At 42.5% G+C, this 15,106-nt stretch overlaps 1 protein-coding gene across 1 annotated transcript in view; it reads right to left on the reverse strand.

Annotated features, from left to right (window-relative positions):
* helb (helicase (DNA) B) overlaps positions 1-15,106 on the reverse strand; it is a 67,374-nt gene that overhangs the window by 47,881 nt on the left and 4,387 nt on the right. Inside the window, 1 exon segment of the mRNA XM_073059576.1 lies at positions 3,656-4,021. Within this exon segment, the coding sequence (XP_072915677.1) occupies positions 3,656-4,021 (366 nt within the window).

The following is a 15,106-nucleotide window of genomic DNA, read 5'->3' on the forward strand; positions in this document are numbered from 1 at the left end:
ATGAAATTGGGCTAGCTGAATGGACACTGGAAAGCATCTGGCTGAATTGCCTGCACCCGTTCCCAAATACACTGACTCTAGGCCCTGCTACTGCTCTATGATTTTCTATGTTTCATAGCCTCAAATTGTTTAGTGAAGGGAACAAGTTATTTAGTGCATCATGCTTGTTCCACAAATTTTTTAAATTTTTATATGCAATATATTTCTGAACACTGCATGCAATTTTTAATTTTTTTATTTTATTGAAATACAACACAGAATAGGCTCTTCTGACCCTTCAAGCCACAATGCCCTGCAAACCCTGATTTAACTCTAGCCTAAATCACAGGACAATTTACAATGACCAATTAGTCTACCAATTGGTACATCTTCAGACTGTGGGAGGAAACGCGCGCGATCACGGGGCGAACATACAAACTCTTTACAGACAGCAGCAGGGAATATGCAATACTTCAATGAGAAAGACTTCACCTTGAGGAACAAACTTGTAAGCTAAAATCATACACAAGCAATACCCTTTTGGCAACTGATAACTGCTTTTATAGGAGTAACCAGTTCATCAAAATAAAACTTTCAATTGCTGTCAGTGATTTATTGGATCAAGATTTATATTTTTTAACAATTTTTTTATATTTAGTGACAAATTTCAGGTTGTTTAGTTAATCTGAAATTTGTTGCATCTTCTAAATAGTCATTTGGCCTTTATAATCTTCACAAGGTCTTTCAAAGGCACAAAAAAAAAAAGCAGCAAATATATACAAATACAGTGGATTTTGGTTAACTGGGAAAAAAACAGCACAAATATATTTTTGGCCAAATTAGGTGGCTGCCCCAATTAGCCTAAGTTTCAAGGAAACAGTTTAAAAAAGATAAACCACAATTTAACAAAATAACAAATTATGTATTTCAATGAAATACAGAACAAATTAGAACCAATGTTTACACAGTACTATAAAGCTGCGTATTAGTTCCTAATGGTTATCAACAGAAGAATTCATCCAGCATATGCTGCCTTGTTCTTTTGATTGACTGTAAATGAACAAAATCAGTGCAGACACTGTGCAGATAATGGATTGACTTCATTGCCTTCCTGCATGAGTACTATCAAAAATCACTGCTTTTTAATTTGACGTCGGTCAGCCCAAATGATAACACCATCTAAAAACTGGTTTTCTCTAAGCGCGGTGTAGTGTCTAACAGACACACAAGTGCATGTGACTGACGCCAGTTAGAAACTGTGCATTCTCCAAATCTTCATTTTCAATGTAACATTCAAGATGATTGTCAATACCTTCAAATTCCTCCTAGTTCCTAACTTGCTGAAGTAGTGAAATAGTTTCATTTTTACTCCCGGCTATTTCTCACTTCTCGAAGCCTGAATACTTGAAACCACAGTGAGGAAACAGTTCTAAATAGTCTTACTGCTTATTTCTCACCAACTATCAATGACAAAAATCACTGTATTTGAACACAAACACATGCAACTGGCACTATTTAAAAACCATTCACTCTATACATGGTGTAATGTCTAATTGCTACACAAGTGCACGCAACTGCTGCTAGTTAGAGAATACGTACGCAACGCTGGAAGAGCTCAGCAGCTCAGGCAGCATCCGTGAGAAAAGAGTAGCCAACGTTTCGGGCCGAGACCCTTTATAAGGAATGGGGGGCAAGAGAGGGTCGAAGCCCAGTAATAGAGATAGGGGAGGAGGTAGGGCCTAGAGGCGCCATGTGGAAAACCAATCAGAGGAAAGATAAAGGGGGGAGGGAGAGGGGATCAGACCCCACCAGTTCCCCAACACCATCACACTCCTCCAGTTGGCAGAGCTTGTTCTAACTCTCAATAACTTCTGCTTTGGTTCTTCCCACTTTCTCCAGATCAAGAGTGTAGCCATGGGCACTCACATGGGCCCCAGCTATGCCTGCCTCTTTGTGGGTTATGTTGAACAGTCTATGCTCCAAATCTATACTGGCACCACTCCCAAACTTTTCCTCCGCTACATTGACAACTACATTGGTGCTGCTTCCTGCACCCAAGCTGAGCTCGTCAATTTCATCAACTTTGCCTCTAACTTTCACCCAGCCCTTAAATTCACTTGGTCCATCTTGGACACTTCTCTCCCCTTTCTTGATCTCTTGGTCTCCATCTCTGGAGACAGACTATCCACTGACATCTTCTACAAACCCACTGACTCCCATAACTATCTTGACTACACCTCTTCCCACCCTGCCCAATGCAAAACTGCCATTCCCTATTCCCAGTTCCTCCGTCTCCACTGCATCTGCTCCCAGGATGAGACTTTCCATTCCAGGACTTCTGAAATGTCCTCTTTCTTTCAGGATTGTGGTTTCCCTTCTGGCGTCATCAAAGATGCCCTCACCCGCATCTCCTCCACTTCAGCCCTTAACCCATCCTCCCGTCACCACAACAGGGACAGGGTTCCCCTTTGTCCTCACCTACCACCCCACCAGCCTCCAGATCCAGCATATTATCCTCTGGAACTTCTGCCAACTTCAACAGGACTCCACCACCAAGCACATCTTTCCCTTCCTACCCCTCTCAGCTTTTCACAGGGATCATTCCCTCCACGACTACCTGGTCCACACGTCCCTCCCCATAGAACTCCCACCTGGCACTTATCCCTGGAAGGACAAATGCTACACCTGTCCCCACACCTCCCCCCTTACCACCATTCTGGGCCCCAGACAGTCCTTCCAGGTGAGGCGACACTTCACCTGCGAGTCTGCTGGAGTCGTCTATTGCATCCGGTGCTCCTGGGGCGGCCTCCTCTACATCGGCGAGACCCGACGCAGATTGGGGGACCGCTTCGTCGAGCACCTACGCTCCGTCCGTCACAATAGACAGGACCTCCCAGTTGCCACCCACTTCAACTCTGCCTCTCATTCCCATCCAGATATGTCCAAACATGGCCTCCTCTACTGCCATGATGAGGGCAAACTCAGGTTGGAGGAGCAACACCTCATCTACTGTCTGGGTAGCCTCCAGCCTGGTGGTATGAACATTGAATTCTCCAATTTCCAGTAATTCCCTCCCCCTCCCCCTATCCCAGGTCCCTCTCTGCCTCTCTCCCCTAACTTTCTGCATCTTTTTCTCTACAGTTCTTTCATGCTTATCCCCTCCCCCCTCCCCCCTTTATCTTTCCTCTGATTGATTTTCCACCTGGCACCTCTAGGCCCTACCCCCTCCCCTATCTCTATTACTGGGCTTCGGCCCTCTCTTCCCCCCCATTCCTGATGAAGGGTCTCGGCCCAAAACATTGGCTACTCTTTTCTCATGGATGCTGCCTGACCTGCTGAGTTCTTCTAGCGTTGTGTACGTATTCTTTGATCCACCGCATCTGCAGTTGTATTTTTGTGTTTTGATTTGCTGCTAGTTAGAAACTTCTCGGTAACAGTCTCCTGTCCAAAATAAACAAAGGATAGTACCCCAAATAAACAAAAGATATTCTGGCTATTTTCTAATCAGTTTTTCTCCTTAAGAGTTGTCCTAAATAAGTGGCTGCCTGATTAACTGATGACGCAATTAACCAAATTCCACTGAACTTGTTTTAAAGTTTTTTAAAATCGTACAGTTTAATGACACCAAAAAACTCCAAAACTTTCCTAAAAGTGGTTTGTAAGTACCCGGACTTACCCGACTTAAATATGTAGTGACTTATGCAACTTTGAAAATCACTTTTATTTTCATCCTTTTTCTTTTCCTTGTCTGCAAACTGGTGTAAAGTGTTCAATACTTCTGGAAATTGAAGACTATGGTGAGTAAAATGTTCAATAAACGTTTTTACGTGATCTGGGTGGGTGCCACATTTTGTTAAGAAAAGGCTGACAATATCACATTCCTTTTCAGTCAGGATCCTCAGAGCATAAGAAGGATACCCCTGCAGATACCATTTTTTCTGAAGGCAGAAGAGTTTTGCTGTCACTTTCCACCAAGGAGAAGTAAGCTGGAACCGTCCTACCACTTTGTAAGTGTCACCAGAGCGAAGGTCTTTCAATTCAACTGGAAGAAAATTGATAAACACAGTTGAACAGCTTTTTTTCTCCCATTTGGCCTCATTCAACTACTTGTTCTCAAGCTGCAGATAGCCATTCTCTCACAGGAAATGAACATAGAACAGTGCAGCACATTACAGGCCCTTCGGCCCACAATATTGTGCCAACCCTCAAACCATGCCTCCCATATAACCCCCCGCCTTAAATTCCTCCATATACCTCTCTAGTAGTCTCTTAAATTTCACTAGTGTATCTGCCTCCACCACTGACTCAGGCAGTGCATTCCACACACCAACCACTCTCTGAGTGAAAAATCTTTCTCTAATATCCCCCTTGAACTTTCCTCCCCTTACCTTAAAGCCATGTCCTCTTGTATTGAGCAGTGGTGCCCTGGGGAAGAGGCGCTGGCTGTCCACTCTATCTATTCCTCTATCTTGTACACCTCTATCATGTCTCCTCTCATCCTCCTTCTCTCCAAAGAGTAAAGCCCTAGCTCCCTTAATCTCTGATCATAATCCATACTCTCTAAACCAGGCAGCATCCTGGTAAATCTCCTCTGTACACTTTCCCATGCTTCCACATCCTTCCTGTAGTGAGGCGACCAGAACTGAACACAGTACTCCAAGTGTGGCCTAACCAGAGTTTTATAGAGTTGCATCATTACATCGCGTCTCTTAAACGCTATCCCTCGACTTATGAAAGCTAACACCCCCATAAGCTGTCTTAACTACCCTATCTACCTGTGAGGCAACTTTCAGGGATCTGTGGACATGTACTCCCAGATCCCTCTGCTCCTCCACACTACCAAGTATCCTGCCATTACTTTGTACTTTGTCTTTGAGTTTGTCCTTCCAAACTGTACCACCTCACACTTCTCCGGGTTGAACTCCATCTGCCACTTCTCAGCCCACTTCTGCACCCTATCAATGTCTCTCTGTAATCTTTGACAATCCTCTACACTATCTACAACACCACCAACTTTTGTGTTGTCTGCAAACTTGCCAACCCACCCTTCTACCCCAACATCCAGGTCGTTAATAAACTCCAACACCTCCTCTCCCTTAATATCAACATGCTCCAGAACATCAACCTCACTCATATCATCTTCACCATCATCAAGTTCCCTCTCATTGGTGAATACCAAAGAGAAGTATTCATTGAGGACCTCGCTCACGTCCACAGCCTCCAGGCACATCTTGCTACCTTTATCTCTAATTGGTCCTACCTTCACTCCTGTCATCCTTGGGGTTTTCATTTACCCTACTCGCCAAGGCCTTCTCATGCCCCCTTCTTAAGGTCCTTTCTTGCTACCCTATATTCCTCAATAGACCCATCTGATCCTTGCTTCCTAAACCTCATGTATGCTACCTTCTTCCACCAGACTACAGTGATTTTCCAGGTCGTTAATAAAAATCACGAAAAGTAGAGGTCCCAGAACAGATCCTGGTGGGACACCAGTCACAACCCTCCAATCTGAATATACTCCCTCCACCACGATCTTCTGTAAGCAAGCCAATTCTGAATCCACCTGGCCACACTTCCCTGGATCCCATGCCTTCTGATTTTCTGAATAAGCCTACCATGTGGAACCTTGTCAAATGCCTTACTAAAATCCATGCAGATCACATCCACTGCACTAATCTCATCTATATGCTTGGTCACCTCCTCAAAGAACTCCATCAGGCTTGTTAGACACAATCTTCCCTTCGCAAAGCCATGCTGACTGTCCCTGATCAGACCATGATTCTCCAAATGCCCATAGATCCTATCTCTAAGCATCTTTTCCAACAGCTTTCCCACTGGTAAGGCTCACTGGTCAATAATTACCCGGACTATCCCTACTACCTTTTTTGAACAAGGGGACAACATTCGCCTCCCTCCAATCCTACGGTACCATTCCTGTGGACAACGAGGACATAAAGGTCCTAGCCAGAGGCTCAGCAATCTCTTCCCTCGCCTCGTGGAGCAGCCTGGGGAATATTCCGTCAGGCCCCGGTGACTTATCTGTCCTAATGTATTTTAACAACTCCAACACCTCCTCTCCTTTAATATCAACATGCTTCAGAACATCAACCTCACTCATATTGTTCTCACCATCATCAAGTTCCCTCTCATTGGTGAATACCGAAGAGAAGTATTCATTGAGGACCTCGCTCACTTCCACAGCCTCCAGGCACATCTTCCCACTTTTATCACTAATCGGTCCTACCTTCACTCCTGTCATCCTTTTGTTCTTCACATAATTGAAGAATGCCTCGGGGTTTTCCTTTACCCTACTCGCCAAGGCCTTCTCATGCCCCCTTCTTGCTCTTCTCAGCTCCTTCTTGAGCTCCTTTCTTGCTACCCTATATTCCTCAATAGACCCATCTGATCCTTGCTTCCTAAACCTCACATATGCTGCCTTCTTCCACCTGAAATGAAAACATTTAAAATCCTGATTACTGTGCGATATTCATCCCTAAAGAAGATGGCAGAGTTGTCATTTAACCGTCCATTAAAATCAATACCTGTACCCGGCTGGAAGCCTGAGAAGAGTTTATTCAATAATTCATCACATTGTACATTATTTATATTTGTATTTAACCTCAGCCCAAATTAAACTTCATTGCTAAAATGTTTTCTCCACCCAGTTTTCACTCCTCTCCCAAACACTTTAACATTAGTTCTTCCTTTTCTCTGCCCACAGGCAAGTACATTTTGGTACAGGTCAAATCCTAAAATTTGCCGAGAACAATCATGGGTCAAAGACCATGACTGCCAATGCCATACGACGTGGCACATAATTATGATAAGACTCAGAGGAAGCTTGGGTGTGACTTGGTATCTGCAGACTCAGTACAGTAATAGGTACATTCTATGTCTAAATTCCTGACTGTTCCTACGGAAGAAATCCTAGGCTGCTAACTGATGAGTATGGACCACCAATCGACACCTTCCCAAGATAACCATTTTTCATATGCCACCCTAGAGGAGACAGCGGGCTATTCACCATTGAGGCATTCTCTTTCAGTCATGATACAGTTTCAATGTTCTGAGTCAAACAATTCCTGCTGATTGAAAACTTGCCCACAACTATATGAACTACATGCAATTCCAGACACACCAATCTAGTTGTCATTTATCTGTCTTCTTAGTTAAGAATTGACTTAGGATGGGCAATTACTTCAGGAAATCAATGAAGTCTGCTTTATGTAAAAGAATACATTAAAAAGGGACAAAGAAAGAGAATTAGTTTCCTTCTCTTTGGAGAATGAGTTTGCATAATCAGAAAGAGATGGGGGAATGAATTAAACAAGTATTTTGCATTGCTTCACTATAAAAGTTACATTAACATTCCAGAGAAGCTCTCCTTCAGAGATTAAAAGAAACTAAGTTAACCTGGGAAATTACTAACATGAGGGAACTGAGATGGAGCAAATCAGTGGGTTCAGATGGACCTCATCCAGGATCTTAAAATAAATAGTAAGAATTTTATAAAACTCTGGTTAGGCCACATTCAATTCAAGTTTAATTGTCATTTACCATACACAAATACAGCCAAATGAGACAGCGTTACTACAGGGTTAAGGTGCAAAGACACATTGCCAACAGTCACACACGCAGTAAGCACACACAAGATCACAATCACATAATAAGAGTTCCAATGTCCACCTCACCCCCCCACCCCCACAACGCCGTGTTTGATGCATGCAGGTCAACAAACACATCTGGAGAATTGCATACAGTTCCCGTTGCCCCACTATAGGAAAGATGTCCAGGCTCTTGGAGAGGGTGCAGAAGAGGCTTACAATGATGCTTCCTGGTTTTGAGGGCATGTGCTATCATGAGAGGCTGGATAAACTTTTGTTTTCTCTGGAGTGCCAAAAGCTGGGAGGAGATCTGATAGAGGTTTAGAAGATCATGAGAGGCATAGACAGAGTGTATCTGTTTTCCAGAGTTGAAATATCTAATAACAGAGGGAATGCATTGAAGGTGGGAGGGGTTAGGTTCAAGGGGTTGTGAGGGATTTTTTAAAATTAAACTTAGTAGTAATTGCCTGGAATGTGCTGCCTGGTATTGTGGTAGAGGCAAATACATTACAGGCTTTCAAGAGACGTTTGGATAGGTACATGGATGCCAGAGAGATGGAGAAAAACGGACATGATGCAGGTAGGAGGGACTAGTGTCTGGGTGTTTCTGATTTGCCTTTTAGGTAGTTCAGCACAATGCTGTGGGCTGAATGGCCTGTTCCTGAGCCCTTATGTTCTATGCCAAATTCACTTTCCAAAAGTCTTTAGATTGAGGGGATATCCATTTGCAAGTGGAAAATCCAAACGGAAAATCTCTGCAGACTGAAGAAAACTATTAGGCAATAAGAGTAACATCAGTAACAGGGAAAATACAGCAATGCACCCAGAAAAGTTCAAGGGAATCGAGCTAAGTTAATATAGTTTGTGAAAAGCAAATCACGTTTAAACAAACTGTTAGCACTCATGAAGTGTTCTCTTCCTACTATGTGACAATGTGACTATCACATAGATAACAATTTGGCTCCAATGTGGCAATATCTGTCCAATGGATATATTGCTCCAAAAGGCAAATGCAAGTGTAAGCACTGGAGAAATAGTCATGACCTTTACGTTGTTGATCCAAGCATTTTGTGCGAATGGCTGGATACTAAACATTTCAATTCACGCAGCTATAGCAGGAAGAGAAAATGAAAACTGTACAAGGGGAAGTCTGTGTCACTCAGACTGCTACAGTATGGTTTTTGGATCATGCGAGAGCTCAGAAAGGTAAGTAGCAATTTATAACAAGCTATCCTGAGTGGTTGCAATGGTATAAAATCATTCAGAGTGAAAAGTGTAAGTAACATTTAAAATTTAAGATTACACAGGACTGCAAACAGAGTTGCAGGAAGGGAGAAGGAGATGGAGTTACAATTAAAGCTGAAGATGGCAGGTTAAAAGCTATAAAATTAAGGGGCTCTATTAAAGCATGACTCAACAGCAAGTGTTATCATACTATCAACAATTTCATTCAGTATGCCACATTATTTTAATTATTTATGTACCAAATGGCCCACTATGTCACCAGACTTGATGATAGATGCTGCCTTTTGAAGATGTCCTCCGTGGTGGGCATGCAACGGGCTGAGTCCATAAACCTCTGCAATATTTTCCAACCCTGTGCTTTGAAGTTACCATACCAGGCTGTGATGCAACCAGTCACAATGCTCTCCATATATATATCTGCAGAAATTTTCTAGATTCTTTCTCTAGAAAACTAGAGAAAGACGAGTTTTCAGATGAGATTTACCAGGATGCTGCTTTGAGTAGAAAGCAGGTCTTATGAGGTTAGGATGAGCTAGCTTGGGCTTTTCTCCTTGGACAGGAGGATGAGAGGTGACTTGATAGTGTTCAAGAATATAGGCAGCACAGATCAAGTAGATAGCCAAAGACTTTTTCTCAGGGTGGAAATGGCTAAGACCAGGGCACATATTTTCAGTTGACTGGAGAAAAGTATCGGGGGAATGGCAAAGGCAAGCTGTTGTTTGTTTGTTTGTTTTTGTTTTTTTACACACACACAGACAATGGTGGGTGCATGGAATGCACTGCCATGGTGGTGGTACAGAGAGGCAGGTATGTTAGGGTCATTTAAGAGACATGGATGACAGAAATTTGGATGGCTCTATAGGAGGGAAGAGTTAGATTGATCTTATGGTAGGTTAAAAGGTTAAAATTGTATCGGTCTCTGCATTTGTTTTGATTCATCAGTTGTGCAGAGGGAGAGCTTGTATGGGTGACAGCATGTCTCTCCGTGTCATATTGCCTTGTCTTGTGTAATACGTAAACAGCTTTGGCAATCCATTCATGGTCAACCCCAACTAACAGAGGTCCTCAAAGGGTAAATAGATCTGCACAACACAGCGGACTGAAGGGCCTGCAAAGTGCTGTAATAGAAACATAGAAATCTTCAGCATATTACAGGCCCTTCGTCCCACAATGTTGTGCTGACCAATCAACCTACTCTAGAAATTGCCTAGAATTTCCCTATCACATAGCCCTCTATTTTTTTAAGCTCCATGTACCTGAGTCTCTTAAAAGATCCTATTGTATCCGCCTCTATCACCTCCACTGGCAGTGCATTCCACACATCCACCACTCTCTGTGTAAAAAACTTATCTTGACATCCTCCTTGTACCTACTTCCAAGCACCTTAAAACTGTGCCCCCTCGTGTTAGCCATTTCAGCCCTGGAAAAAAGCCTCTGACTATCCACACGATCAATGCCTCTCATCATCTTATACACCTCTATCAGGTCACCTCTCATCCTCCATCAATCCAAGGAGAAAAGGCCAAGTTCACTCAACCTGTTCTCATAAGGCACGCTCATCAATCCAGGCAATATCCTTGTAAATCTCCTCTGCACTCTCTATATAGTATCCACATTCTTCCTGTAATGAGGTGACCAGAACTGAACACAGAACTCCAAGTGGGGTCTGACCAAGGTCTTATATAGCTGTAACATTACCTCACGGCTCTTGAACTCAATCCCATGATGAACGCCAACACATCAGATGCCTTCTTAACAACACTGTCAACCTGCATAGCAGCTTTGATTGTCCTATGGCCATGGACCACAAGATCTCGCTGATCCTCCACACAGCCGAGAGTCTTACCATTAATATTATATTCTGTCATCAAATCTGACCTACCGAAATGAGCCACTTCACATTTATCTGGGTTGAACTCCAACTGCCACTTCTCAGCCCACTTCTGCATCCCTATCGATGTCTTGCTGTAACCTCTGACAACCCTCCAGACTATCTACAGCACCCCTGACTTTTGTGTCATCGGCAGACTTACTAACCCACCTTTCTAATTCCTCATCCAGGTCACAAAAAAAATCACAGAGAAGAGAGGTCCCAGAACAGATCCCTGCAGATCACCACTAGTCACTGTCCTCCATGCAGAACACAACCCATTCACAACCACCCTTTGCCTTCTCTGGGCAAGCCAATTCCGGAGACCTTGCTTTGTGAATCCTTGGATCCCTGGATCCCATGCCTCGTTACTTTCTGAATGAGCCTCACATGGGGAACCTCATCAATGCCTTACTGAAATCCAGATACACATCATCCACTGTTTTATTATATTCTCAAAGAATTTCAATCAGGTTTGTAAGGCATGACCTGCCCTTGAGAAAGCTATGCTGACTATCCCTGAACAGATTATGTCTCTCCAAATGCTCACAAATCCTGCCTCTCACAATCTTCTCCAACAACTTGCCCACCACTGAAGTAAGACTCACTGAAGTAATAATTTCCTGGGTTATCTCCACTCCCTTTCTTGAACAAGGGAACAACGTTCGCAACCCTCCAATCCTCCGGTACTTCTCCCATCCCCATTGATGATGCAAAGATCATTGCCAGAGGCTCAGCAATTTACTCCCTTTCTCCCACAATAGCCTGGGATACATCTCATCGGGTCCCAGTGACTTATCTAACTTAATACCTTTCAAAAGGTCCAGCACATCCACTTTTTTAATGTCTATGCACTTAAGTGTTTTAGTCCACTGCAAGCCATCCCCACAAATGCCAAGGTCCTTTTTACTGGTGAATACTGATGCAAAGTACCTCCTCTCCTTCCTCCGGTTTCATGCACGTATTTCTACTCTCACTCCTGATTGGTCCTCTTCTCACATGGCTCATCCTCTTGCTCTTCACATACTTGTAGAATGCCTTGGGTTTTTCCTTAACCCTGCTCACCAAGGCCTTCTCATGGCCCCTTCTAGCTCTCCTAATTTCATTCTGGAGCTCCTTCCTGGCACCCCTGTAACTTTCTAGAGCTCTAACAGTACCTAGCTTCTTGAACCTTTCGTAAGCATTTCTTTTCTTCTTAACTAGATTTTCTACATCCTTTGTACATCGTGGTTCTTTTTCCCGTCCATCCTTTCCCTGCCTCAATGGAACATACCTATGCAGAACACCATGCAAATGTTCCCTGAAATTTTACCACATTTCTGCTGTGCTTTTCCCTGAGAACATCTGCTCCCAATTTATGTTCCCGAGTTCCTGCCTATTTCCCCCTACCTTAAATGTTTTCCCAAATTTTCTGTTCCTATCCCTCTCCAGTGCTATGGTAAAGATGATAGAATTGTGATCAGTACCTCCAAAATGCTCTTCCACCAAGAGATCTGACATCTTCCCAATACCAGATCAAATACAGCCTCTCCTCTAGTTGGAGTATCTATGTATTGTGTCAGGAAACCTTCCTGAACACACCTAACAAACTCTACCCCATCTAAACCCCTTGTTTTAAGGAGATGCCAGTCAATATTAGGAAAGTTAAATCACCCATCACAACAACCCTATTATTATTGTACTGTTCCAGTATCTGCCTCCCTATCTGCTCCTCGATGTCTCTGTTGCTATTATTAGGAGGGTCTATAAAAAAAAAGTAGAATTATTACCCGCTTCCTGTTTCTGACTTACACCTACAGTGACTCAGTAGACAATCCCTCCATAACTTCCTCTTTTTCTGCAGGTGATGTATTTACAATACAACATTTCACAAATACAAGTACGGACATTTCACAGCCATACCCCCACACTCCTTCAAGACGAAGGCCCTCACACATCCACATGTCAGATGATCCAGCATACACTCATATTACAATTCATCAGCCACCCTGTGAGGTAAACCATATGCGTGTTAAAAGGGAGGCAACTTCCCAAGTACAATCAAATGCCCTCAACTAGTAGGTAGTTCCTTAAGACTCCCAAAGTATGACAAGGAAGGTCCCCATTTCGAATAGAACTTTTTCACAGACCCCCTCAGAGTGAATTTAATCTTTTCTAATTTCAGAAAAAAATTACGTCCTCTAACCAAGCAGCAGCAAATGGGGGGGTGGCAGATTTCCAGACCAGCAAGATTCTCCTACGGGTCAAAAGCGATGTAAATGCAACGATATCCGACTGGTTTGCATTTAAACCCAAAGCATCATCTGCCACACCAAATACAGCTGTAAGCGGGCAAGGTCTCAGTGTCACCCCCAAAACCTCACTGATAGTTTTAAAAACCAGTGCCCAATAGCCATCAAGCCAAGGGCAAGACCAAAATGCATGCACTATACCAGCTGGAGAGAAGGAACACCTGTCACAGTCAGTGTCTGTCCCAGGATATATGTCAGCAAGTTTGACTTTACGCAAATGTACCCTGTATAAAACGTTAAATTGTATGAGCCCCAGTTTAGCACATGATGATGAGGAATGAACCCTATTCAATGCTTTTGCCCAATATTCCTCAGCCAGATCCATACCAAGGTCATCCTCCCACCTAGTCTTAGCTTTGTTTAGATCTTGACTCCCAAAGACATCAGCTGAGAGTATAGTACAGAGATCAGCTCTATCATTAAAGCTAAGAGTGAGTTTTTCCCACAACATAGCAGGTGGTAGATCAGGAAAAGAGGAAACTTTTCCTTGACAAAGTGGCGAATCTGCAAGTATTTTAAAAAATGATTATGCGGAAGGCCATATTCACTGCACAGGTTATCAAAACTATCAAATATATTATCAGTGTACAAATCCTTAATGCGCATAAGACCATTCAAACCCCATTGTCTAAAAACTGAATCGAGTGTGGAGAGAAGAAATAGATGGTTTCTATGAATGGGACCCAAAACTGAAGTGATGTGAACTTACAGTGGCAGCGAAATTGATTAAAAATTTTGAGGGTGGAGAGCACAACCAGGTTAGATGTGAATTGAGAGGATTTCAATGGCAAGGAAGAATACTCTAAAGCTGGGAGAGACGAGGAGTGCAGACCGTGTCTCAAGCAGGCACCAGTTTATATCTAGCTGGTGAAGCCAAAATAATACCTTTTGAATGTCCGATGCCCAGTAATAATGAAAAAAGCTAGGAAGGCCCATTCCACCTAAATCACAACCTCTTTGGAGAATGTGCTTATTAACCCTTGGGACCTTATTTTCCCAAATAAAGGAGGTTTTAGCTTGGTCAACTGATTTGAAAAATAACTTGGATAAGAAAACTGGCAAGCACTTGAACAAATAAAGAAATCTGGGAAGTATAATCATTTTCACTGATTAAATTCTCTCAGCTATAGTACAGGGTAAACTGTGCCATCTCTCAAAATCAGCCTTCATTTGGCTAACCTGAGGCCTGTAGTTAGCTTCAAACAGAGATGTGAAAGAGCGAGTAACGTATATTCCTAGGTATACAAAACCACCTTGAGATAAAGGAAAAGGCAAAGATTCCTGTCGGATCTGTAGGGCCAAGTTATTAATGGGAAAGCATTTGTTTTTTTTGAGGGTTCAGTTTATAACCAGAGAAGGCTCCAAATTGACCTAATAATGAACTCTGGCACTTCTTATGTCTTCCTCCTGGTCCTTTCTGAAACATCTAAAGCCTAGCACTCTAAGTAGCCATTCCTTTTTTTTGGTAATTTTTTTAATTGAAGTTCATCATCAAACAAACATTTCCATAAGATGTATTTCAGATACTGTACATATGTATTATATAGTCATATTTGCCACAAATCTCCCCATAATATTTATCTGAGGTAGACACTTATAGAAAAGAGAGGAAAGAAAGAACAAGTGAAAGGAGAAAACTATGTACAAGTAGGGAGTGATCTTTTTTACAACATATTCATTGATTTGTGAGAATAAATTCAGGCCTATGAGGTGTTATGCAGTCAAACTATTTTTCTCAGTATGAATCAAACTGTTCCAACTTATGATTAACAGATGCTGTTATCTTCTCCATTTTGTAAATGTCCATTGTAATTTCTATCCATGTGTTTAAAGTAGGGTTCTCCTGTAATAACCATTTCCTGGTAAGTCTTTTTACCAGCCACCAGCAGTATATTCATTAAATATTTATCTCTTTTCAACCATTCTTGAGGTATATACTCAAAATATATGGTTTTACTTTCTAAGGGTTTTTCCACATTTAAAGATGTCTTGTAGAGCATTGTGTATCCCACTCCAATAGTCTTTGATAACGGGGCAATCCCAGAAAATATGATTATAGTTTGCATTTTGTTTTCCACAATTTCTCCAGCAAACAGGGAGGTTACTATCATAATGGG

This window comes from Hemitrygon akajei, chromosome 10 (assembly GCF_048418815.1).
Source record: "Hemitrygon akajei chromosome 10, sHemAka1.3, whole genome shotgun sequence".
Lineage (NCBI taxonomy): Eukaryota > Metazoa > Chordata > Chondrichthyes > Myliobatiformes > Dasyatidae > Hemitrygon > Hemitrygon akajei.